At 43.0% G+C, this 26,588-nt stretch overlaps 2 protein-coding genes across 7 annotated transcripts in view; one reads left to right on the top strand and one right to left on the bottom strand.

Annotated features, from left to right (window-relative positions):
- ANKRD6 (ankyrin repeat domain 6) overlaps nucleotides 1-23,155 on the top strand; it is an 86,754-nt gene extending 63,599 nt beyond the window's left edge. For 5 of the 6 annotated variants that reach the window (XM_059842463.1, XM_059842462.1, XM_059842464.1 and 2 more), the window contains 13 exons: nucleotides 6,102-6,200; nucleotides 6,709-6,807; nucleotides 10,063-10,161; nucleotides 11,073-11,171; nucleotides 12,754-12,852; nucleotides 13,088-13,165; nucleotides 13,970-14,074; nucleotides 14,326-14,463; nucleotides 14,693-14,869; nucleotides 16,857-17,009; nucleotides 17,557-17,670; nucleotides 19,416-19,758; nucleotides 20,810-23,155. In XM_059842463.1, the coding sequence (XP_059698446.1) occupies nucleotides 6,102-6,200; nucleotides 6,709-6,807; nucleotides 10,063-10,161; nucleotides 11,073-11,171; nucleotides 12,754-12,852; nucleotides 13,088-13,165; nucleotides 13,970-14,074; nucleotides 14,326-14,463; nucleotides 14,693-14,869; nucleotides 16,857-17,009; nucleotides 17,557-17,670; nucleotides 19,416-19,758; nucleotides 20,810-21,369 (2,163 nt within the window). In that variant the 3' untranslated portion in view covers nucleotides 21,370-23,155. Of the gene's footprint in view, nucleotides 1-243; nucleotides 583-6,101; nucleotides 6,201-6,708; nucleotides 6,808-10,062; nucleotides 10,162-11,072; nucleotides 11,172-12,753; nucleotides 12,853-13,087; nucleotides 13,166-13,969; nucleotides 14,075-14,325; nucleotides 14,464-14,692; nucleotides 14,870-16,856; nucleotides 17,010-17,556; nucleotides 17,671-19,415; nucleotides 19,759-20,809 lie in introns of all 6 variants that reach the window. The other variant, XM_059842461.1, reaches the window with a different exon arrangement.
- An 880-nt stretch (nucleotides 23,156-24,035) lies between these two features.
- LYRM2 (LYR motif containing 2) lies at nucleotides 24,036-26,563 on the bottom strand. The gene is made up of 3 exons (XM_059842468.1): nucleotides 26,487-26,563; nucleotides 26,195-26,335; nucleotides 24,036-25,272 (listed from the first exon to the last, which is right to left on the bottom strand). Exons 1-3 carry the CDS (start codon nucleotides 26,529-26,531, stop codon nucleotides 25,192-25,194), a joined length of 267 nt encoding a protein of 88 aa, XP_059698451.1. The 5' UTR covers nucleotides 26,532-26,563; the 3' UTR covers nucleotides 24,036-25,191.
- Nucleotides 26,564-26,588: the final 25 nt, after the last annotated feature.

The raw sequence follows: 26,588 nt of genomic DNA, 5'->3' as shown, positions 1-26,588 counted from the left end.
AGTATGATATTTAATTGAAAAGCAGATTATTTTGTTGATTTTGGTCTATGACATTGTGATAGCACACAAAAATCCAAAATGACCACTACATTTTATTTTTCAAAATAGCAAGAGAAGCCTAAACACTTTATTTCTGAGTTTTGATGAAATTGAAGAACAAGTTTTAATTTGCCAGATAAGCAGAAATTTAAACGCTGCTAATTGTTTTGGAGAGATTAAAATGCTCCCTTTCATGTTCTACAGATATATTCCCTAAACACAGTAGGAGCCTTAAGAATTAGTTGAAGAATGACCTCCAGTGGCCTGGAGTGGGATTATTATGAATTTCAGCCGGTGGAGTCCAGCTCTGTAGAATATGCCACTCCGGGAGCTGACTCCTTCCTTCTCCCTGCCAATACTGCCAGCTCGTACTGGGATCCCAGTGCCATCTCTGAGTGGTCAATGAGTGTCCACACAGCACACACCTCAGAAATAGTCCAGGAGAAAATTGTCCCGGTGAAGGAAATCAAGGATGAAAAAAATAAGAGAAACCAGAAGAGAAAGGCTAGGAAGGAACCTAGAAGATCAGAAAGAGAGAAGGAGGTTAGAGCTCTTGTGCATCCCCCCTGCCCTGCGCCTGGTGCCCGTCCTGGTGCATGCTGCAAGCCCCGGTGCGGCGTGGCCGAGCTCCCTGCTGCGCTGCATGGCTGCATGGCCCGCTTGGCACGCCGTGCTCTGCATCCTCTCCTGCCCTGCCTGCACCCTTGAGAATCTAGCTGGGAAAGCAAGCTGATCTAAAACACTTGCCAAAGGCCCTGAAACTTCCTTTCTGGAAGCTCCAGTTTAAGAAGAAGAAAATTAGTTTCAAATGGAACAATAGCCCAGGGTTCATAATAATTTCTAGCTGAATGGAAATGTGCAAAGAGGCTTATTCCTCTGGTCCTATTTCATTTAGGCTGTAATTTGTTGTGTTCATGATTATTTTTCATGCCTTGATCTCTTCTGCTGGTCATGCATCATCATTTATTGTGCAAGAATGAAGTTGTTCTTAACTGCGTATCATGACTGCCTCTGTAGCAAAAGAGGATGAGAGCAGCACAGAGACACTGAGAAACCTGAGAGCATATTCAGTTCCCTTTGTGTACAGCTGCTTCAGGATATCCACATATGCTTGTATGCTCCTGCAAGTATTTAGCATTTGGTTATATTTTAACTTTAGAATATTTTGATACTTCTGCTGTGAATGTAGTGGCTTGATTTTATATTATGTGACTTTACAAGTGCTGTTCAGCACTTTCTATGAGGGATTGAAGCCATGAGTTTTTTCTGGTTGTTTTGGTTTTTTATTTTTTGGTTGGCCAAAGTTGTGGATGCTCTGTCACTGGAAGTGTGCAAGGCCAGGCTTGGATGGGGCAGCCTGGTCTAGAGAAAGGTGTCCCTGCTTATGGGAAGGGAGTTGGAACCAGGTGATCTTTAGGGTCCCTTCCAACCCAAACCATTCTATGATTTCGGTGCAATTCTCCAGCAGCAAGATAGTCTGTTGATGTCTACAAACATTGAAGTGAGGATGCAAAGTGTCACGTGGCAGAAGGGCTTTAAAGGAGATTGTACAACTGTTGGATGCTCTGGAGAATAGGAGTGTGCAGGGGAAAATGTGGTTATAGTTTGGGTTTTTTAAATCAGGGAAAGGAAAAATTAACATGTATTGCAAACTAATGTAAACCAAATCTCACTGATTTGGGTCTATGGAGTCTATAAGAGAGACTCCAGTAATCCAGGAGAGCTGTCAGAAGTCTAGCTGAGACTGCATTGGAAGTCACTTGTGTTGTTTCATTCCCTTGGGGTAAACTTCAGATGTAGATACCTGCCCAATTTCCAAGTGCCTGGTCCCAGTGGTTACACCCACTATTTTAAGATGGCACATGAGGAAGCTCAAGGAAATAGTTGGAAACACCAGGACACTGAGCAAATGCCAACAGCCATGCCAACAAAACAGTGCCAAAGAAAGGGTAATGCCAAAGTCCATGAGGAAAAATCAAGATTTAGGTGTCTGCCTTTCTTCAGGACTCTGGGCCTGTAAGCCTCTCCTGAAAGTAGGTGTTTAAGCCCTCTGTAAAGAGCATGGTTCCCCCCTCTTGAAACGTACCTGTTGCTGTGCAGGAGCCCTGTTACAGGCAGAGCTCTCAGATGTGCAGCCCTGCATCCTCTGCATCAGTGCATGCAGATTTCTATCCCAGTCTCCAAGTGTCAACCTCTTACTATCCCAATGAATACCAAGATTTTTTCCTAAAAGTGAAGAACTTTCAACACTGCAGTGCTGCCATGGCAAGACAAAGGGAGTGATCACCGCTGTCTCTGGGCTACTGTGAAAAAACCAGTGGCCACTTCCTTCACTGGCTTAATTTTGAAGCGTGGTGGCTGTACCTGCAACAAGCCTGGATCTTCTCCATCAGGTGTGTGACAAGAGTGCTCACAGGGCCAAAGAGAGGAGGGGAGCTGCCTGCATTAGGGCTGTGCAGGGCCAGGGTGTGCCGTGCCACCCTGATGCAGTGCCCTGTACCTGCCTTGCAAGCTGACATGTCCAGGGCATGGACATCTTGGAGTGGAATTTCCTGAGTTTGAGCTGCCTTCAGGGCTAGGAAGAGTCTGAGGAAGGGGGTTTAAGATTCACCAGTGTGGACCTTAGTGCCTTACTTCTGTTGAGCCTCATTTAAGTCTTTTTGGCTTTCGGCCCACATCTGCATTTGGGCAGACTGTTGTTTCTGTCAAGGTCATGTTTCTGTGACACAGCACTGGAATTGTCTCTCTTCATTGCTACTGATCTGCAGTCTGTTCCTAAGGCATAAATCTCTTGGAAACAGAATCATAAATTGTGCCCAACATAATAGTCTGGCCGGTTAATACGCATTTACCGATGTAATTGCTCTCTGAGCCTCTGGAACAGACCCCTAATGCTTTGCTAAAGACAGAATTGTAGTGAGTGCTTTCAGAGACATTTATTTCAGTAATTAATAAAAGGTACACAAGTCTGTGATTACACTGCCTGAAAATTCATGCTGTGAAAAAACCACAACTCATCTGTTTCCTTGGACTCCGTGAAAGGCAAGGCAGGGATTTGCTCCACTGCTGATGGGAAGGGAAGGCAGGTTAGAGTGCAGTGGTGCAGACACTGTTATTTATAGGATGGCTGTGCTCTCCATGGCTGGGTTGCTCAGTGGCTGTCACACAGAAGCCATCACAGCCTGGTGGTTCAGCTTCCACAGCACTCTAAGCAGTTTAAGGTAACTGTTTGTGCTGAGGTGTAAGGGAACAGTGGACCAGGTGCTGCCCTGTCCTGCTGGCTGAGGGGTCTGGTGCTGGTAGGGACAGACCCTTACCAGGACAATGGTACGTGCCCTCTCTTCACTGGGAGGTGCCTCAGTTGGTGAAACAAGGTTTGAGAGATCCTTTGACATTCCCTGTTACATGGATGAGGCGCTTATTTGGTCCAGTCAGGGTGTGGGTTGGACCTTACTCTTGGGTGCTTGTGTAGGGAAGATGTCATAACCAAAGCCCATACCTTGGGCAGGAGGCAATTGAGCCTGCCATTTGCAGGACTTCTGTCCCTTCACCCTCGTCTGTTTCAGGGACCAGAATGCATTTTGGGACAAAGCTTAGGCATGGCTGAAGCTGTCCCAGTGCTGCTCTGCATCCCCAGTGTATGGCCCCCCAGCATACGGGTTGGGATTACCAAGGGGGACCTGGTCTTGCAGCAGTGAGGTGTGAAGCCCACTTTCCAAACAGACAGATGTGTTTGTATAAAATTTAAATGAAATGCTGTTAGAAGTAGCTGTCATATCAACAAAGCCCCAAAAGCTGAATAGTCTTTGGCCTCATTGCAGTTACTGTGATTGGGACAGGAACCTTGATTTAAACTGTCCCAGTAAGAAGATCCTTAATTACAAACCAAATCCTGTACAATCCATTTCTGCCCCAAATTTGTCTTCTCCACAGTGATTTTTCCCAAATGTAAAGCAGCAGGAAACAATCATATATTGTTCAGATTCCATCCACTGCAATGGTAGTTGCCATTTTGTTTTAGTCTGTTTTATAATATCTTCTGTGGATTTGCTGGTGCATCAATATCACCTGGCATGGGTGGGTTGGCAGATTACTTTCCCCACTTCATGACAGTCGGATAAAATGATTTTTGCACTGTCCCACATGACTCATTACTGCAGTAACAGTAGCTGTGCCATTATCAAAAATCAGATATAAAATTCTTCCTCAGTTTGTTGGTGAGCAGATTTCCATGTAGTCATAGTAACCAGTAACTATTTGACATTTGTACTTGTGAGATGGTATAATTTGAACATTTTCCATAACATTTTGGTTGTCTTTGAATTTGGAACAAATACATAAGTTCAGAGCACTTGCCATGATGTCAATTTTCCAATACTTTTTGTTTCCACTTCCTGGAAGCTTTACTACCTTTGCTGAAATCCTTTAAAATACATTTCCAGTCACAAGAACAAAAGTAAAAATATCTAACCTCTAGAAACAACAGCAAAAATAGATAGCAGGCTTTTAAAAAGCACCTTCAACACTATTTTTTAAAATCAACTTCATTATTATAAGCCAATTTAATGATTTACTGGTAGGGATTACTGAAAGGTTGTGGTTGGCAATGCTCATTTTTTTATAGATTAATAACTATTTTGGTGTCATTAGCACAAAAGAACCCCACCAAGAGCAATTTTTAAGTCAGCTGCTAATTGCCTTTGAGAAAAAATTGTTCAAATAAGCCAGTTATCTAAAGACTTGGACACTCTAGAATAAAAAGTAAAGAAATCCCTCTAATTTTAGTATTTAATATAATATGCTATTATCTGATAAAGAATTTTACCAGAGAAATTTTGTGTCTATTCAGGACTTGGTTTCCTGCAAGCTTTTTTAGGACACATGGCATATCTCTGCCTTGCGTGTGTTTGTGGTGACCATCATCTAGATAAGCAGAAATGGATTGGATTCCAAATCTGTTTATTAATCCCAAACAAGTCTGTGTGCAGCTTTGAAACCTGTCTCTGTTCCTGGATTCAGGCTGTGCTTTGGCATTGGTGGTTCAAAGCAGCTTCAGAGGAAAGCCAAGACCAGTTGTTGTGGCAGCAGTGGAGCTACTGCAGCTCGTTTTCCCATTGATCCCTGTCTTACATCCCTACACACCACTTCATAGATCCTTCTCTTGCCTCTCTTTTATCAGGTTCTACCAACATGTACATAAAAACATATAGATAATCCCTGATGGGCAGGGACAATGGTTTAAGTTTCCCTAGTTTTCAGTTTCTGGAAGGATTCTGGAAACTAACCTTGGGCTCTCTAGTTCAGCAAATGAGTTCAGCAGTTGTTCGAGAGGAGATAGATGGGCAGTCAGACAAGATGACCACATCAGCACAGTTTCTTTTGGAAACCTTAAAGGAAATAAACTGATGTAGGAGACTTTCTTGCTGCTGCTACATGGCGGGGCAAAGAGAAGTGAAAGTCGTTTGGACCTCGAGATGGCTCAGTTGCTCGAGTGAAACAAGTGGATGGTCCTGCAGTTGTGGTTCTCATCGTAAAGTTGCCTCCACTCTTAGCACTAATTGGTAAATTCATCAGAGGTGCTGAAGAGACGGATCTCATCTTGTGCTCCTTATCCTAAGCAGGGCTGATGGAGCAATCAGAGCCAGAGCAGGAGAGCCTTATCCAGTTAGTGTAAGTCCTGGAGGATCATTATGATGAATTACGACAGCCTGTAATTCCCTTTAGTTCCCTACAGACACTGATGACTGTTAGACATGTAGAGCCAAATGTGTCCAATTCACTGCCTTCTAATACTGCCATGTTTTTGGAATGCTTCAGCGCTGTACATGGGATTGTGATGACTTGCAAACTTCTCTAAATGGTTTGTAGCTCTGATACTTGCAAAAACTTCATTAATCTTGAAAACTTTTATGGTAGATGTTTAGGGGGGCTGTTTTCAAAGGCAGCTTGGATTTAAACAGTGTGTGTGTCAAAGATGCAGCCCCTGTGTGTGTTGTCTGCATTTGCATTAAGTCAAAATGAGGTGGGAATTGTACCAATTACACATTTGCTTCTTTTTGCAGGGTGACCAGACAGCACTGCACCGGGCTGCTGTTGTAGGGAACACCGATATAATAGCAACTCTGATTCAAGAGGGCTGTGCTTTGGACAGACAAGACAAGGTAACAAACAAAACAAAAGCCCTGTGGAATGGCAGCTTTGGCAGTCAGTAATGTTAAGGTCTCAGAGAGAAAGTTATAGTTTATACTCCTTAGTAAGTGTCTGATGCTTCAGCAGTAATTGGAACAATTACATTGAAAAAAAAGCTGTACCATCTCTTTAATACAAATTACTGGTTTGGTTATGCTTCTGTATTAGGCTGATAGTTTTTGGTTTAAGAGTCGGTTCTCAGCTCATTAGGAGATGAATTGAAGGAATGTACAACCATGCTACGCCCTACGCAAAAGACTGCACAGTTCCCATGATTATTCCAGAAACCTGAGAGTCCCAGGCTGTAAGTTTAATTTAGGAGTAAATATAATTAATTTTAAGTTCCAGACAAATAGCAATGTTTTTGCGCTCTTATAAAAATAAAATAGAAAATAAGCTAGTAGGAAATGAAAATACTTTTAAGAGAGTGGGTTGGTTATACAGCCCCTAACATTCTCCTCTTGTGTGTGTGCTCCTCAGGATGGGAACACTGCTCTTCATGAAGCTTGTTGGCATGGATTCAGTCAGTCTGCCAAAGTGCTTGTTAAAGCAGGAGCCAACGTTCTTGCCAAGAATAAGGTGAGACCCATGGAGGAGGAGCTTTCAGTTCTGGTCAAAGGTGGCTGATTCTCAGAACTGGAGATTTCTGGCCGTGGCATTTCTAAGCAGGTGGGGGGCCAGCTCTTGGTGGGATTTTTTTCTTCTTTTTCTTTTCATTTATTATGCCTGGATGGTTCATCCACAGGCATTAGGAAATTCATATTTTGACAGCTGACGCAGGAGAAACTCAATAACGCGTTGAATGATACATTAATTACAGCTGAGGAACACTGCCATTCCTGTGGAAATCTCCATGGTGCTCTAATTTATACTGAGGAGATTCATTGTGATTGGTGTGATTTAAAATGGAAATGAATTGTACTAATAAGGAAAAGGTATTGAAAATCTGGGTTTTTTTCCCAGAAATTAAACAGCCAAAAGAATGTAAGCCACAGGGGGAAACAAAAAAAGTGTCTTTTGTTACTAAGTTTTTCCTAATATATTAGCATAGTCTCTTCCCAGAATCTTGTAATGAACCTGGATTATGTTCCTTTTGGTATTTGTAATACCTTGAGAGCCATTTAGAGGAAAGAATAACAAAGTAAAGGGTTTTAGTTCCACTCTAATTGTTATAACTGAGGGGCACTTCAATTCAGTAATTCAGAAGTTAATGGAATAGTCCAGGAAATGGTGGTAGAAGCCCGTGGTGTGAGCAGAGTCAGGGTTTGGGCAGCTGTGCTGCTGGGTTGGCCAGATCATATGGCTGGCACAGTGCCCTGCATGGCAGGGAGAGGGCTTTGGGATTGCTTTAGGGGATCTCGGAGCATTTTTGGTAAATGTGTCTCTAAAACAACAATTGAAACAGGGCTGGGAAAGAAAGGAGACAGCTTGGAGACAGCTGGTCAAAGCTTTAGAGTAAAAAGGCATGTTGCTTGGGCATAGTGTTTCTGTATGTGCATGTGTGTATAGGCACTATAGAAGCATATATTTGTACAGTTGTGGTGACTTTGTGGTCTGCAATTTCATCATCTTCGATATCATTTTACGTGTATTCCTTCTTTTGTATTATTTCAACTACCAAATTTATTTACTGTAATTGCTTTTGCTGTAATGTCCACCTAGATTTGTATCAAGGGTACTTTAGAGAACTTCCCATGCTTGACTGTAAGTCTTGTGAACCATTTTGCTTCTGTCCCTGGATACACTTGTCTATGTGTACACCTACACTTCTGTACAAAGGTGTGGGCTTAAGATGCAAGTCTGGTTATCCTGCATGCTTGGGTGCCTCAGGGAATTAGAAGATTTAGCTTACAATCCAGTTTATGTCAGCTGGAGGCAACCTCTCTGGGAAAGTATGTGCACAAAATAGCTCAGCAGGGTTGATGGCTGAAATATGACTGGCAAACTTAAATACTGCCTGAGCAGCTCCTGTGCTGGTCTTTGATGTCTTGCCCTTTGCATTTTACTCTTTGGGTGGTTTTTAATGGACAAGCTATATTCTCAGGAGCTGCTGAAAAATGTGGGAATCATGCGTGCTTGCACATGCTTTTACCCCTTTTGTTTTCAAGAAAAATTAAGACCTTAAGTCCACTTAATCCCAAAATGGTTTCTCTGTTCTCTCAGCTTTTTGTGTTACTGATGACAAGGCATTATCATTCTGTCAGCTTTTCTGGCAGCCAGGGTTGAGTGCCGTGTGCAGGAGCATCCCACAGGCTGTTGACTTACACCTGGGTATTGTGTGATTTTAGATGGGTGGGACAGATATGGGCTGCTAGATTTGCCAAACCTGTGAAGCCCCAGAAGATGGGAAGGATTTGACACTGTGTTTTGGGTAGCTGTATTCCTCCTGCACAGTAGTTACCCTGGAGGTGCAGTTTATTTTCATCTAAGTTGGCTTAATAAAATCTTTTCTTCTTTGATAGATCATCCAGTGAGATCAGTTGTAGCCTTATTTTTAGATTCTTCATCAGTCTGTACATTTCAGTGAAGATTCCCAGACTGGTACAACTTGGAACTTCTCTCCCTCTCAGAAGTTGGTGAGAGATTTGTCACCCCATGGGAGATGAGCCAGATGAGCCACTCTGTGAGCTCTGACCCTTGGCACTGTCATTCCCCCAGAATTGAAGTCCTCACCTGCTGCACAGGACCTCTGCCTTCCCACCAGGTCCAACCTGCCAAACAGTAAATGATAAAGGCATTGCAGAGGCTGTTCAGAGATAAACCTGTGAGGGAAAAAATTGACACTTAAACACAATTTAGCTGAGAAGAGAAATGTTCATGCCTGCCACAGCTTAAAGGCTGACACACAGTCATATTCAGGTCTATAATATGGAAGTGAAGACCTAAGACCACATCTAAGAGTTGGCTTTTGTAATTCAAACCCTGCAGCTTTGATCTGTGTCTTGAAAGCAAGGGGGACAAATCAAAGGATGAAATCAAGGTGAACAGACAGCGTAGTAAGCCTGGTACACCTTTTTCCCTGAGGTGATTTAATTTCTAGCTCCCAAGAGCCAAAAACCCTGAATGTTTTCAGACCAACAAAAACCAAGTGCTGCCAGAAAAACTTCTCAGACCAATAAAATCATTCACTGTGTTAGAAAGACAATACACAAGCCAACACTTCTTTGATTTCTGTCCACTTCTGCACATTTTCTTCTTTGAGGAACCATAGCTGTGATTCTCTGCAGCTTGGGTGGCTTTTTGCCCTCCCTTCCCATCTTGGCTGGAGACTGGTGTGCCTTCTGAGCATCAAAGCTTCTTGGTAGCCTAAAATCTGTATCCTGCCCAGTGATAGCACCTACAGGCCCGGCCAGACTTCCAGCTGGTTTGTATTACAATTGTAAGGAGACAGGAGTTGTGAGCCTGGTCTGCTCAATACCCTGCAACAGTCATGGCTGGGATCAGAGATCCTGAGCCGTGGAAGTTTGGTTTTTTGTGCCTGTGCAGGGGGAAACCCAAAACACAAGAATTACAGTTCTTTAAATTAAATGTTTAACACTGCTGTTTGAGACTAATGAATGAGATAGTTTCTAGAGTTCTTCCTGTAAACAGATTTGACCAATGCAGATATCATTATACTGTCCTATTTGTGCCTTTATTATATCCCAGGTAAGCCACTGCCAGAATGAAGCGGAGATTTCAGTCTCTGGGTTCACTCATCTCATATCTTTGGGAAAACAACAGTTTCCCACCCTTGGGTGGATCTTCTTGTGCAAAGATCTGTGAGGTTTTTTATTTTAATGCTTATATCCAATATCTAAATATGGCTTTTATATTTTCCTGTATTTCTCTAAGGCAGGTAACACACCTCTTCACCTGGCTTGCCAGAATAGCCATTCCCAGAGTACTCGTGTTTTGTTACTTGGAGGATCTCGAGCAGACCTCAAAAATAATGTGAGTTTTGGAAATAACATGTTCACTTTTGTGTTATTTTCTTTTAGGTGTATTGCTTTAACTTGTAGAAATACTCAGAAAGGTTTTAAGCAATGATTTTTATTATAAATTCTATTGTAAAAAACCCACTACCCAACCATTGTATTCACTATGCACAGGAATGCTTTTGGTAAGACTGAGTGATGCACTGCTTGTACCCATCTCTTGAGCAAGGATAGAAGGAGCCAAATGGGGTTTTGCTGTTGCACAGACAGTGGTGAAAGGCTTCAGATCTGCAGATCATATATACTGTGTGTCCGTCTCTCAAATGAAGTAGATTCAAGGTGGCTTCAGTTTCAGACAGCTTTCCTCCTATTTTATCATGATTCTGGCATGATAGATAAAGGGAAAAAAAAAACAATCTACAAAAGGAAGCCAGATATTTTTGCCCTGCTTGATAACAAAGTGAGGAGAGAAATGGAAACCTGTGGGGTTTTGTGCAGCTCCTGGGCTGAGCTGCACAAGTGCCACCCTTCATGGGAATGCTGCTCTCATGTTTTCTACATTATCTGGAACCCTAAGTTGAGATTCCAAATTGCATTGGGTTGTGGTTCAGAAGAACAGATTTAATGGGAAAATATAACTAACTCAGGGTTTGTAGTGCCAGTAAAGTAGCATTTTATATTTCAGTATTTCCCATCAGTGGTTAAAGAATTCATGCTCTCACCTTGCCTGATCCCAGCTCTTGCTAAACTTTCCCACCCATGATAGCAGATTTTGTACTGCAGAGAAGACAGCATTGCTGTTCTGTGGAAGTGTGTGGTGTTTACTGCTCTTTCTGATTTAATAGGATTATTTCATCCCTGAACATCATGGCAAGTACAGGCTTTCTCACAGTGATTACATGCTCAGAGCTTTGTTTCTGTTTACAGGCAGGAGATACCTGTCTGCATGTGGCTGCTCGTTATAATCACTTGCCCATCATTAGGGTGCTGCTCAGTGCTTTCTGTTCTGTCCATGAAAAGAACCAGGTCAGTGCATGAACCTCATTGTGACTCTGTGCCCTTTGCATATGGCCAGTTGTTGGGAAGAGGAATTCCTGCCCAAGTAATCCTGCTTCACTCTGTGTGTTCCACTGTACCACCAAATGCCTAAGCTTTTAAGAACAGCCTTAAAGTAATGGCATGTCGGTGGTTTATTATTTTGCCATCGCATTTGCATTATTTCTTTAAAGCATTGCTTATTTATGAGGTGATTTAATGATTCTATAGCCATTACAGAGACATTGTGAAGCACAACTCACTGACATTTAGATGCTACTAAAGTGCAAATTCCTCTGGAATACTTTTCTTTGCTGCAGTTTGCAGTAGGGGGAATTAAGAAGACATAAAAATGAAGACAAAGCATGCTCTAAATTCAAAGTAATGATCAGTCCAGACTAGGATTAATCATCCATAGTTGTTTTATAGGGAAGTAATTGATTGCTGCACCTATAGCATAGCCTAATTGGGTAGTGGAAGGGAATGAAATTGGTACATTAAAACATTTTAAATCTGCTAAATAAACATATTATGTGGTGCTTAACCACATTTTCTCATGTTCCTGGGAAATCTTCATGTGTAGTTGAGGATCATAAAGATGTTTTCTGAACTGTACATTTAATGTTCTTCACTATGAGATATTATAGCAAACAAAATGGGTTTCAGCATGTGAAATTTATTATGTAATTTTATTTGGAAATGATTTTTTTAACTTGCAAAATGAGCTACTGAATATTAAGATCGACCGGTGTGAACCTGGCCCAGAGAGACATCCCTTTCCCTCATTCCCCAGCACTACCTGAAGTTGTTCCATATTTGCCCATAGAATGATTTGATTTAGGAGTACACCTCATCTAAGTTAATAACAGTCACTAGTCCTGAGGAAATCTAATTTTATGAAGGCAAAATGCAAGACCAGGGGGACAGGAAGGCATTATACACATGTGTCCAGTCCCACTTAACAGTTGCTGGCTCTGTTACCAGTGCCCAAATCTGATCACGGCTGTCTTCACCTCACTGCACCAGGACAAGGGCAGGGCAGTGTGTTAGTGCTGGACCCAGACTGCCTCCTGGCTCTGATCCAAAATGTGTTCTTCCTGAGGAAACTTGTGAAGAGCACGCCAACCATATCGCTGCCAGTACTTACCTGAGTATTTCTGAGTAATGTGATACATGACCACCTGCACACCAAATAATCAAACCTGGGAGGAAAAAAAGAAGAGAAGGTTGTAGTGGGGAAACTTGTTCTACCCTCAGATGTCGTATCCATTTACTGGAGGTAGAGCTGGGCTGTCTCCAAGCTGCATCATGTGTCACTTGGTTTAGATAAATCAGATCACCAGTGCCCCAGCTGCATTTCTCAAACCCAGGCTGAAGTAGCTCTTTGCCCCCACCTGTCATCTTCCTCCCCAGTCAGCCGTTTTTTATTGACTAGGCCTTATTTAAGCTTAGTTGTTGCATCAGTAAGTGTCATTTTTTTTATCTCTGAGCATCTTTTAGGAAGGTGTGAATTCTGTAGGGTAAGACCCAAGGACTAGTGTCACAAGTTTGTTTTCTGCTTTCTGACTTGCAGGCAGGGGATACTGCACTCCATGTAGCTGCTGCTCTAAATCACAAGAAGGTGGTGAAGCTTTTGTTGGAGGCAGGGGCTGATGCATCTGTTGTCAACAATGTAAGCAGGACACAGAGTTTCTTTGGTATTTTATATTAATGTAGAGTCTCTTCAACATTCTTCATAGGCTTGGTAGAAAATACTTGGTTGTGAGGTGTTGAATTATATCTGAGTTATTAATACAATTAGTCGCTTTACTCTTGTGCACAGAGTATATACTGAACTTGGTTGGAGAAATTTCATGTTTCCAGTAGCTTGTGTTCTGAAGGAAATGCTGTTTTCTTTTTTCTCTCAGGCAGGCCAGACCCCTCTAGAGGTTGCCAGACAGCACAATAACCCCGAGGTTGCACTCCTGCTCACTAAAGCATCACAGGTACATTACACATCTCTCCCCAACACACTCATACAATGAAGCTGAGGCCACTTAATCTTGGGAGGCTGCATCCTCTGCACCTTGTCTTCTGCTGTGAAAGTCCTTACATTTCTGCTGGCATTGTGGGCTGGGATGAGGTCAATTGACATCGAGCCTTTCAGTCCCCAAAGCGAGCAAGGTGTGCGGATTAAACCTCAGCATGAAGTGCTGTTGGAGGTCTCTGTGTCCTGACTGGCAGAGGGTGGCACTTGTTCAGAGGCACTTGTTCCCTGCAGTGGCCCAGGGGTTAGAAAGTTGCCTTGTACCCTGAAGCTCTTGAGTTGTGTCTCTCTGCTGCCTGCCTTAGGCATATCCCAGCCCCAGAAGGGTGATTAGCACTGGAGGATGCTTAGCAATGGGGACAGAATGTTTATGTCCTGTTTATACTTCGCAGCTGTGTGTGAAATGCTGCAATGCTCTTCAGGCCAGACGGCAGGAGGGCATGAGACCAGGCAGAGTCCTTGCCCTCCTCCTTGTCACCTCTGCATGAAAAGGGCTGGGCTTGGCTTGGGAACCAGCCCAAGAACAGCAGAAGAGATGCTCACCCTTCTAGGGGACAGCAGAGTGCCCCAACAGACTGAGCTCAGTGCTAGTGTGTTTTCACAGCCATAAACACTCACGTTGCTTGGCTAATCAGTGTCCATCTGGCAGTGCACTCTCCTTTATCTGTTGCCTTTCAGAAAAGGAAAAGGTCTACTCTATTACTTGTCTTCTGTGGTAGGAAAGAGCATGACATCACTGAGTAACAGTGTGGTCTCTCTTCAGGTCTCACGTTTTAACCGTGGGAGAAGCCTGAGGAAGAAGAGAGAGAGACTGAAGGAGGAAAGGAGGGCTCAGTCAGTGCCACGGGATGAAGTGGTGCAGAGCAAGGTACAGCCTGGCATTACCAGCTGGATCTGCTGTAAGGAGGGACTGTCATGAAAACCCATTAAGGACACAGTCTGTTTGGAGCCATCACTGTGCATGGCCCCAGCAGCTGCCCGAGGCACTTTGTCATGCTCTGCTGCTAAAGCATTTCCCACTCACATGTGCAGAGCAGCTTAAAGCTGGGCAATCAAAGAAGAGGCTCCTTTTCCCCATCTCTACAACTGCTCTGAACTCCCTGTCTTTGCTTCGAGCAGGGCAGTGTCTCAGCTGCTGACGATACACCAAGCAGTGACCAGCCCCCAGAGAGGAAGAACAATCTGAAGGATAAACCCCGGTCAGCCTCACCAGATCCCAAAGGAAAAAAGAGCAAAAAGAAAAAGCCAAAGGAAAAGGTATCAGTAGATTTAGAACAGCAGAGAGAAAGAAGGGATAGCTGTTCAGAAGTGTTGTGTGTCCCTTTGGTGTGTTGGGGCAGCAGCCCCACCATGCTCCTGGGGCAGAGATAATCTTCAGATAGAAGTGATTTTTGCTGTAATTGTCACAATGAATTTGTCCCATTCCCACCAGGAATAGTTTACCAAGGTGCTCATATAGTCAAAACATTGTGTGTATGTTATGCAGGTTTCAGCACTCTCGGACCCCATCTCCCCAGCTGATCAGCAGGCACTCCCTCAGCCCCAGAAGAACGTGCCTAAGCGCAGAAGTAAGCACCACTGCTCCTCTCCACCCCCTCCCCACGAGGTCCGAGCCTACCAGCTCTACACGCTCTACCGAGGAAAGGACGGGAAGGTGATGCAGGTGAGCCACTGCCATCACAGAGGAGATACTGCAAGGAGCCTGTGGAACTGGGACACAGGTTATGGACAGAAACTATGCTCCACTAACTGCACTCTCAGGGGCATGAAATCGTGGCTTGGGATTGGTTTTCCTTGCTTGGGCTTCAGCTGCATTTTAGCCTGAAGTCTGGCAAACAATAAGCTGGTTTTGTGCTTGTTAAAGAAGGCATACCTAAGTAGTTTTGGTCTGCAAAGATAAGGGGTGAACAGTGTCATTGGAAATGACACGAGAACTTTCATTATATACTTTGGAACATTAAGACTTCTGACGGGAGAAAGAAAATTTCCAAGGAAAAGCAGTGTATGAGCACCTAAAGCTTATTACCTAAACCAAGAGGCTGAGTAAGCTCTATAGATTTTGTTCCAGTTCTGTCTGGGTTTTGCAACATGTCTTTAGGTATTCTATGTTTACTGGGGGCAGGATTTCTGTAGGAACTGGTAAACAAATAAACCTGGAGCTACCAGGCCACAGGCAGTTATTCCAGTTGGGAGAATAATATTTTAGTCAATTTATTACACAATTAATTACCAGTAGACAGTTATAAGAAAGCATAAGAACAGTCATTAAATTATCCTGTAGACACTGTAGACCTCTGTATTGTTGTTTTCTTAATATTGCCCTCCTGTACTCCTGGAAGGTCTATCCTTTCATTTCCTTAGATTCTCACATCCATACATCAGCTCTTGTAAGTCCCTTCCTGTAGTTCAGAATTTCAACAGATTCTGAAGACCACTGAAGTCAGACTTCTAAGGTTTTACTGGCTGTTCACTGCTTTCCAACCTCTCCATGTAATGTTTGAGAAATTTCAAGACAGAGGCACTATGGAATTATCCTGTAGCAGACATCAGGAAGGCTGGGGGACCTTTCATACATTAAAGGGATAAAAGAGCAGAGAGGTGCAGAAGGACTTGGAGAGTAGAGAGGTGCAGAAAGCAGACAGGACTTGTATACAAATCTCATCTGTTCACAAAGATTAGTTTAATAGCGCTAGACTCCCATACAGTATTTCCTGAAATACATGATACTCCTCTCTCCTTTCCTTTTTTGCTTGTCTGTCTTCTTTGATGCCCTGAGGCCATGAATAGCAAACATAATTTCTGAAGTACATGTACTTCTGAAGCTTTTTTTAGTACTCAGCAAACCACCCACTTTTCCATGCCAAGGGAATAACCCCCAATTTATGAAACATTGCTGTGGGGCTAAAGAAGAGAGGGAGGCTCCTCTGCAGACAGATTTCAGAGCAGCTGCTTTGGGCTACTGGCACAGCCCCTGAAGGAGCCACTTTCTGCGTTTGGGCTGCAGAGGAAGCTGATGAGGTTTAGCTGTCCTTGCTTAAGGAAGCCTTTTGTGACCATCTCCCAGAGAGATTTAAGTGTGGTCAGTGCAGCTGCCCTTGCAGAGGGGCCACGGGATGGTGTCACATGAGTCAAAGGTAGGCAGAGGAGTGCCCAGCAGGCAAGGGGCAGCTGAATGCCAGGAGGGTGAGGGCAAACAGAAGCAGAGAGGGCTTGCCATCCAGTACTGAAAAAGGACAGAGCACATGACTGGCATTACGTTTAAAAGCAAATGCACACAATGCACATACATCCACAAAATCAGATTTTTTTTTTTTTTTACAATTGAGAATTACAGCATTGAGACATGGGGTATAAGCCTGTGTGGTGGTATTCCCTCAGCCAGCACAGGGTCTGGGCTCAGTGCTGCATGCAGCCCCAGTGAAGTCAACACTGCTGTGTTAGGGTGTGTCCATACACATCAGATCAGTCCCTGGGTAGGCTGTGCTTTTTCAACTAATGGCCCATCTGCTGAGCTGCTGTCCAGAGGGTGAGAAACAGTACATGGGATAGAAGAACCTGAGACTGACTGAAGGAGGCTGTGATAATGTTCCAAGTGTGCTAAAAGGGTGGTGGGGTGTAGCAAGTAAATCTATCATCATCACTCCTTTCAGGCACCCATAAATGGATGTCGCTGTGAGCCCCTGATAAATAAACTGGAGAATCAGCTGGATGCAACAGTGGAAGAGATAAAAGCTGAGCTTGGGACAGTACAAGATAAAATTAATATTAAGCTGGGCCAGATGGAAAGCAAAACTCAACATCAAGTAAGAACATGACCTGAAGTTCTGTTTGCCTACGTGATTTAGAAACATATCCTAAACTTCATTAATATTTTCATTGTAATGATTCATTTTTTGCTTATTGTGTTGTGAAAGCAAACCTGAACTCTAATACTCAAGTCCAGGGAACTGTGACATTCCACTGGGAACTGATGTTGCAAACTAGGGTCTTGAGAAAAACACATTTAATGTGTTAAGTGGCTTCTGGTGCTTCTTTAGACATGCTTGAGCCATTAAGAGGGAAAGAAGGCAGTCCTATGACTAGTCAGTTCATAATTTTCAAAATCCCTCTTGCTGAATTATGTATGCATTGAGATTCAAGATCCTCTGAATTACGTTTTAATTCTAATTTAATAGTTGTTCATTAGTAATTTTGTGATTGAGCCTCTTTGCAAGCTACATCTAGTTGTAGTTGGCAGTATTTCTAGAAACAAAGACTGAAAGACAGACTGTAGTTTGATTTACAGGGTTCACAGATGGGAGTTTGGTTTCTAACATGATGAGCTCAGCTGAACAGTGTTTTCCCCCCCAGCTCCGAGTTCTGGACAAGCTGATGGCTGAGCGGCTGTCGGCAGAGAGGACAGAGTGCCTTCACCGCCTGCAGCAGCACACGGAGCTGGAAAAGAGTGAGGGGGAGAAGCGGCAGGTAGGGCTTGAAACAGCTGCTCCCTCTTAGTCCATCCCCTGATAGGTCAGCTCAGGAGTTTCGTTCCAGCAGGCAGAAAATATCAGAGATGTGTCACATCTGTTAAAACAGGTAGTTTAGCTTCAAAGACCAAATTATTCCTACCCACTGTCTTAGTCACTAAACCAAATTTATGATGTTTTTGCATTAGAAATGAGGAACATGAAATCCAGTCCCACTGCTGTCATTTAATTTGGTGCATCTCTAGTGTAGGATCTACAACAAAATACCATTTTTCTAATATAGTGATTTGCAAAAATTTCCAGCACTAAATTTTTCACAGTTGTGCTTTCAGCTTTTGCTTCATTAGAGGACATAGGCAGGAACTTATCCAAATAGTAAAAAAGACTAAGATCTGTGTTGTTCCTTTTCCTTCTCATCCATTTGGTTGTGGGCCCTGGGAATCTCTCCCTTCTTCTCTATCTGATCTTTTTTCCCCCCATGTATTAAAAAGCTGAAGTGCTTTCTTCTGATGTTAGCAACACAGCACCATCTCCAAGCTGTGTATTAGTGCCAATAGGAGAGTCCTTTTTGGTATACTTGTTCAACCAGCAGTACAAGAACAACTGCCCCACAAAGATGCAGCTCTTGCCCTTCCAGCTTCTGCGAAAACTCACCATTTAAAACCTGCTGAGAAATTTGTGTTTCCCCACTCACACAGATAAATTTAAAATACAGTTTGTTTTCTCATTATTGGTATTCTTCTAAGAACTGAGAAATACACTTTGTGCTAGGAAAATGTCATGAGTGTTTGTAGGACCATTCCATTCCAAATCCACGTAAAAAGACTGACAGCTGTGATAATCCTTGCGTAGGATACTGACCAAGATACTTGGGTCTAATGTCCACCAAACACACTTCTCCAAAGAAAAGTACTTGCCAAACTAAAGCAGCTTTAATTATTTCATAAGAGACCTAAGTCTTGTATTGGCTTCTGAACATCTAGGTTTGTGCTCCATTTCCTTGTAATCTCCATTTAAGACACAAGATGCTGGAGTGATGCATCACTCTACTGAATTAAGTGATGTCAGCTGTTCTTGCTCAGTTGGGTCTAATTCAAACATGTGAAAAAACAGAATTGGGCTTTACTAAACACACTGAATATCCTTGTGCCTAGGAGGGCCTGACCTAAATTCATGATGTCATATGAACAACAGGGTGAACAGAGCTCCTATCTTCAATTATTTAAATTCATCTGCAGCTGACACTTACTAAGCATCTGTGTAATTTGAAAGCTGTTACTGATTTATCATTTAGTGGGGGACTCACCTTTATGATTGAATGAACAGAGAAGCAGAGGTTGGTAATTATATAAAGTTGTCCCCCAGAAGTGTCTAATTTGAATTTCACTCTTAAAAAATGACTATGTGGTGTTCCTTGCACTTAGAAAGTACCATTGACTATATGATTAAACAAGTCATCCCTGATAGAGTTCTCAGAGTTGAATTGGAAGTAGCACATTCACGTCTAAGAGGTGGTAGCTTGGACTAAAGAAACTGCCTTTCATAAGCTAGTGCATAGTTCTCCACCTTTTTTGATCCACAGTCCTTTAAATATTCCCAGTGGCAGCATGCACATCTGAACAGGGAGTCTAAGCCCACAGATACCCACCTTGCTTCTCTTTGTCCCTGCCACATGTCCTCAGCAGCCCAGGAACCACAGGATGTCATAATAGGATTATGTAATTTACAGTCTCTTTCTGATAGATTTCCTTGGTTGATGAGCTGAAGACCTGGTGCTTGTTGAAGATTCAGAATCTGGAGCTCAAGCTTTCTGGAGATTCCAGGTCATCAAGACCAAAATCAACTTTGTCCACTTGTGAATCTCTCACTGAGACCCTGGATACTGACAACAACCCTAACAGTGCCAAGGACTGTAAAGCCAACCAGCCTGTGCTGCAGTCAGAGGGCTCCCACCAGCATTCCTATATCACACTTCCAAATAGCCTCTTGGAAGATGGGGGAAGGAGCAGAGTCCAGATGCCAGAACAAAGCTTTGGGCAACACTTTTGCAATAAACAAGACGGAGCATTGGGTATAACCACGTCAGGTACTTAGCTGTCATATTCCTTCAAGGGCAAGCTCATTAACTGAGGGGCGCTTGTATTATTAATACTACATAATTCTGGTGGTGTGCTTTCTCCCCTCCATGTGTCTGATGTCTTGGGATTTGAATAAACTTCAAGGCAGCCACTGGGAGTATTTTAAGAGGTGGCTTGGAGGAATTCCACTGACTGTTCTGATGCTTCTACTATGTCTTTGAAGCAAAAGTCCTTTAGTGCTTTGAATAACTCTTGGCCCTGGAAGCCAAGAGTTTTTTCTTCTGAAGAAAAAAAAGAAATGTGCAGAATGGCCAGGTGTCCACAGCCAAGTAGAATAGTATCTGAACCCTGGCTTCTGTAAGATAGAATCTATATGTCCCCTAAACACTAAGCAAAGTGAACAGGCATGGATGCCCGATCAAATAGAAAAGCGTCTAAGAGATCTTGTGCTTGAGTGTGAGCTATTCTGTATTGGAACAGTTGAAAAGCATAGAAATGTGTGACCTTTCCAAAATTACTGGGAGTTCAAGTTTTGTAGAAGCAGGGAGTTCATAAATATCAGCAGACATAACCTACTTTGGAAATCCAGACTGATAGTTGCTACATGTCCTTCTGATGAAGTCACAGAATGGTTTGGATGGGAAGGGACTCTAAAGATAATCTTGTTCAAACTCCCCTGCCATGGGTAGAGACACTTTCCACTGTACCAGGTTGCTCAGAGCCACATCCAGCCTGGCCATGCACACTTCTGAGGATGGGGCAACCACAACTTCTCTGGGTAACCTGTGCCAGTGCTTCACAGTGAAGAATATTTGGCTAATATTTATGTCCTTTGCCTGTTGTCCATCTGAAGCCCTGCAGCTGCAATGCAGCACCTCTCTGCCTGGGCCAGCTTTTCTCCTTTAATGACTTTCTATTACATCACCTGACTTGAAGATATGATAAGCCTGTACAAGATACACACAAAACCCCATCATTCATCAAACAATGAGGTCTTCTGAGTGCTAAAACAAATGCCCAGAGCTTTTCTTAATATATTGTCTATAATTTGTTCTATAGGTACAGAGCAACAGGTAGCGGCTGGTGGACCAGTTTCTTCTTCTGCCCCTGCTCAAGATGTCAGGCCAAAGGACAAAGCCGTGAGTGCCAGCACGTTCCACAGGTTCCAGCAGGAGCTGCCCTCCTCCGAGCTTTCAGGCTCCAAATTAAGACATGTTAAAGTTCAAGCTGCTTTGCAGCCAGTGACTGAACCTGCAAAGACTGAACCACAGGGCGGCTACTTCCTTGACAAAGGAACTCAGACGAAAAAGTCCAGCAAAAGTGGGCAGTCGAGGCACAAAGCTCTGCACCACGCCGGGGCACAGCAGGGCCAGGAGCAGCAGCCCTCGGCCCCGCCTGCCCCTCCGCTCAGAGACACCTCCCAGGCCCTGGAGATAACCCAGTACTTCTTCGAGGCCGTTTCCACGCAGATGGAGAAGTGGTACGAGCGGAAGATAGAAGAAGCCCGGTGCCAAGCGAACCAGAGAGCGCAGCAGGACAAAGCTGCGCTCAAGGAGCACATCAAATGCTTAGAAGAGGAGCTGAGCAAATTAAGGACTAAGGTGCAGAAAGAGAGCTAGCACCTACCAGGCAGCTAATCAAACAACAGGACTCATTTTGGAACCTGCTGTATGGGAATTTGGAATATTGATAGATATTTGTAGTGCCTGTTACATCCAAACACTACACTATTTCAGGAGTAGAAATAACTTTGGAAACTCCGTATCTGAGGAGAGTTCATATGCAAACTATACTGATAACAAAGAGATGCTGCAGATTAGATCCTTTCTTTGTTATTTCCAAGAGTCTGTCAATATTGCACTCTCAGTTTCCAGATGCTGCTTGAAACCAAACTGCATTAGCAACCAAAACTGCGTTCTGAAAAGGGAATTCCCTTACTTCCACACAGGACACAGACTAGAAGTTTCTTCTGTATGCTACATGTTAACATGTTGTGTTACCAGTACTTGAAATAAATCCGGGATGTTTGAAAGTTTTTGACAGAATTACTTAGTGATGAAGGGCTATTGATCCTATTTTAGATACTCCCAGGGCCTCTCTCTAGTCAGTGGAGAGAAGCTAAAGAATCCACTCAACGTACAAGCCCAGGTAGCTGAAAGATACAGACTTCCAGCTGGGAGAGGGCAGGCAACCATGGAGGGAGATGCTAAGGTGAATCATCCCATTAGGTACAGAAGCTTCAGCAGAAGCTTCACTTTGATTTTCTCTTGGTTTTCCATTATTAAAACAAGTGCTCAATCTGATTTGTCTTTTTTTTAGTGGTGTCCTGCTTGCAGAGCTCCTTGTGATTACACTATTGTTAGGGCTCTACTCCAGTAATCTGACTGAGAACTTCTGTTTAGGGCATGGATGACAAGTATTTTACTGTAACCATGGTCTGTTTTTTGGGTTGAATGCTCATATAAATCTTTTTTCCTTCAAGCAGGAAATGGCTAAATTGTCTGCCTTTTTTCCTTCAGCAGGAAATGGCTAAATTGTCTGCTATTGAAGAAGCTTGAAAAAGTCCTTTATCTAAGGAAGTGAAAGCTTGGCTTCTTGTATTCAAATGTTATTTTTCTGCAGTCAGGATTTTTTCCCAGGCACCTTGCCCAGACTATCTACCTTTTTTCCTCTGAATGATTCCTCCTGTTTTTTTCCCTTCTGTCTCTAAAAAGGAGACCAGGCCCTGATCAGTCCACACGTTTTAGGACAAACAGTCCCACAAAACAGCACTCAACATTTTAAAAGTTTTATCATTGTGTTTTGTTATAAAATCAGAACTTTCATTGATCAATGTTGTCCATGCTGACAGACTCCAGATAATTTCAAGACACTGTAACTATTGCATCTGCATTCCTTTAGGGTTTCCTTCTTACACATCTAAGAAAGCTTCATCAGATTCTGCTAGAAATATAAGTTTACTTAGCAGATCATGATAGAACAACTGTTTAAAATCAGTTCCAACACAGGATGGTACTGTTATGCCAAGGAGAAAAATACTTTTTTTCTGTACTAAGGAGGTCTAAAAATCAATACAAAATACTTTACAGTGCTGAAGAATGCCATTCACTAATTAGTAATTAAGCTTTTGTCTTCTTAGCAGATGTATAAAGCAAAAAAATCATACTACATAACAATATTTTTAAAGTTCCTATTAATGCACTATCCCGACAAGAGAAGTGTATCTGCAGCTATGGAAATACTAGTTTTCTTGCTCTGACTTATGTAGTCTAACATAGACACTTTGGTATGTTTACAGTTTTGTTTAAGCTACAGTAGGAATGCAGAAGCATGCTATTGAAGTTTTGTATCACCTGGATGAAGTTAATGTCTTGCCAAGCAATTAAAGTAAGTGTTGCTCAGAAATGTGTGCTGTAACATTTTCTAGCCACAGAAAACTGACACAGTCCTCACTTGACTCTGAAGGGGGAACAGAAAATTGGACTTCAGCTTTGAAGCTTTTTGTTTGTGGAACAAACACAAAAGTTGAATCTGCCATCTGTGCAGAGGGAGGCTACAGGGACTCAGTTGTGCACAGATCAGACACACTACTGAGCTTGCCCAAGGCTTTAGTTGTACTTCCCATACACTGGACCACACTGTAACACACTCCTAAATCCAAGTAATTTAAGTAAATCCAAGTAATTACCAAATAATCTCAGGCAGTAACCAGGCTGCAGGTTACTGATTTTAGAGGTTCTCTGAAGCCAATGAGTGTATGGTAAAAGAAAGACAAGCATTTTCTGCTAATTCCTTTCTATACCCCTCCCTTCTTCAAAACTGTGAAGGACTTTGTAAAACATGTGTGATCTACCCACCTGTCTCTTCAGGTAAATTTACCTACCCTTGCAGGCTGTACTTGGACTCTTGAAGACTTCTGGCTGGCAATTTTATACTTTGCAAGCCCACAGAGCAGTGGAGATGAAGGGCAGCATCTGTCCAGGGCCCTGTCTGTCAATCCTAGCTCTGGATTACGTGCCCACAACCTGGGAACGTACAAACTGCGAGTCCAAGGGGTAATGCAGGCTCTGGGCTCTGAAAGGAAAGCACCATGGTGAGGCAGCAGGGTACAGCCTCCTGATTAAGGAACAGAAATCCGAGCACTGGCTGAAGGGGAATGGAAGCCTACTGTGGTAACAGCCAACACTGGTTATGGCTGTTCAGTCAAAATAAGCAGCACCTTCTCTTAACATGAAAAATAAATCCCCAACACAAACATGTTCTGTCAGTCTGTTCTACCAGAAAATGTTAATAAAATGTAAGTTTTTAATGAAGCATTTTTAGATACATATTTTTCACTGAGTGATTGAAGCGCGGAGACTTTAGTCTATACAGATTTGAACCATAGTTCCTGCTCTCAACTAGGATCATTCCTCCTGTAGCCTGGAATTCTGTCCTGTCCCTTCCCTGGTGCTAGTGGTGATACCTGTTTATCAGATTTGCTGCCAGTTTGTGTAGCTCAGCAGCTCTGCAGAAAACCACCTTGAAAAGCAGGGGTGCTCCCCAAGGGAACTACAGTAGCAGAGTGGGAGAGGGAAGAGTGCCTGCATGTCTTGGAATCACAAATTAAAACAGTCAGGCATGGATCTACTGCTGTCTGTCTAGCTATGTGGAGAAAATCCCCAGCTCATCCAGGCATTTTTGAATTATATGGAAAAAAAGAGATACACCGCAGCTCAAGGAAAGTGAGAACAGTTGCAAGCTAACAATTAGAAGTAAAGTAGCATAACATTTGAATAAACAAACCACAACTTTTGCAGTTAGTATTTTCTACCTGTAATTTTTCTTTATATATTGATTTTTAAATACTAGTTTGAAGGTATCTGGTAATAAACATCTCTGGGGCTAAAATCTCCCTTTTTCATAAATAACGACCTCCCCTTTCAAGTTTTATTCAGCTACTACTGAAAATCAACATCTACACACAAAACATTTTTTAAATATTTGTTTGTTCTGGGCCAATATATCCCAAATTCTTTTTTCAATCACAAATTTTGGTGAAAATCCTTGGCACAGTATATGAACAGCTGTCACTGTAAATATTACACCTACCACAGTAAAAAGCAGGCAAAATAATCTGGCATATACTTATTTTCCATTGCACTGGCATTAACACAGCTGTTTAACTGCAATTTTTGGTGCTTTCTGCTTTTCCTGCAGCACATGTTACATCATCCATGTAGTTTTTTAATGTCCTTTGTGTCCAAGTGATTTCCACTTCTGAGGGTAGCAAAATTGAGAAATGGATTTGGGTAGGGGAAAAAACAAAACCCCCACTGTGGTAGATTCCTCCTTCAAACATTACCAGGGTACCAGCAAAGACTGCCATTGTAACCACGTTCTGGAAAAAACACTGTGCCTATTTGCAATAGATAAAAATTATACTGTCAACAAAATGAAGATCAGGATTTTGCCAGCTTTAGTGTTCTCTGAAGTTCCTGAAGTTGCATGTTGCCTTGAGTAATCATCATCCTGATTGCATCCTGTAAAACAGAATGGAATGAACTGTACGTCTGTACACAGCACGGGTTTTACACAAGCACGCAGACTTTTAATGCATTAAAATACATTCAATAACATACAACTCTTACTGGCACTACTGTCATTTACTTCTTTGTGTGACATAACACTGAGAGGGTTAAAAACCAGGTAAATAAATTGATTAATTTTCTCCAGTTCCTTAACAATGCACTTGGTTGTGGCTTTGCTTTAAAACTCAAGTTTTTAAGAGGATTCAAACCCTTAATAATGTTTTCTTTATGCCTGTGCATGTACTGTCTTTGCAAGCCAGCAGTGAGAGCGGCACACGAGCATTATGGAGATGGGTTTTACACAGCAGGTGTGGGTTTCTCTCAGCATTATCTAAGGGCTCTAAGGCTTTGTCTGCATAATTCAGCCACCAATTCCTTGGGTGCTGGCTAGAACAGGGAATGAACTAGGAAGCAGAGGACAGGATATGTACAAGAAATGTGAAGGTTTCTGCATTTTGCACTTGCTTCACATCCTTAACCATCCCATCTAATTGTATTCTGCTTGAATATAAGTGAAATTAAAGCTAAAAAGAAAAACCTATAAAAAGCTTAACTGTTACTAAGTTTGTATTAGTTACCATATACATAAGCGGTTTTTCTGATCTGTGATTTGAGTAAGTACAGCATTTGTTGTTCAGGTTTTTAATTCCAGATTATTCTCTGGAAATTTCAGAAACATTACTGCCGTTAAGAGGGGGGGATATTATTCAGAGATGCTGGATTATTTCTTCGCATAAATGAGGGAATAGTAACAGGGGACTTTTCACCAGTCCGGAAGCGACAGCTACAAAACAAACCCCCAGACACAGGACAGGACAGTGCAGTGACCATGCCCGAGGCCAGGCGATCAGACTTGCGGCTTCCCAATCCTCACCTCTTCTGTAGCATCCTTATTTCTCTTGAATTCCTCCCTGGCCCATTCCTTTAAGTAGCGGCGATCCTGCTCAGCAGGGACCTCCCGGATAGCCCGCAGGATCTTGCGGTACAACTGAAGGACCTGCTGCCGCCTCAGGAACTGGCAAGGAGAGAGGGAAGTCTGCCCGCCGCCCCAGGACAGTGCTGCGAGCTGCGCCCTCGGCGCTTTGCTTTGAGGGGTATTTAAAAAACCGCCGAGCTCCCCATCTTTTCTACAGGACGCAGCATGCCCAAGCCCCCGTGCCCCGTACCTGCTTGAGGGTGAGCGCGGCCGGCGGAAGCCGCCCGGCGGCCATGACGCGGCTCCGCCCCTGCCCCGCCACGGGGCCGTCTGGCCCGCCCCGCACGGGCGG

This window comes from Haemorhous mexicanus, chromosome 3 (assembly GCF_027477595.1).
Source record: "Haemorhous mexicanus isolate bHaeMex1 chromosome 3, bHaeMex1.pri, whole genome shotgun sequence".
Classification (NCBI taxonomy): domain Eukaryota; kingdom Metazoa; phylum Chordata; class Aves; order Passeriformes; family Fringillidae; genus Haemorhous; species Haemorhous mexicanus.
The sequence above is the reverse complement of the archived record's forward strand: the minus strand, read 5'-3'. Positions and strand labels throughout refer to the sequence as shown.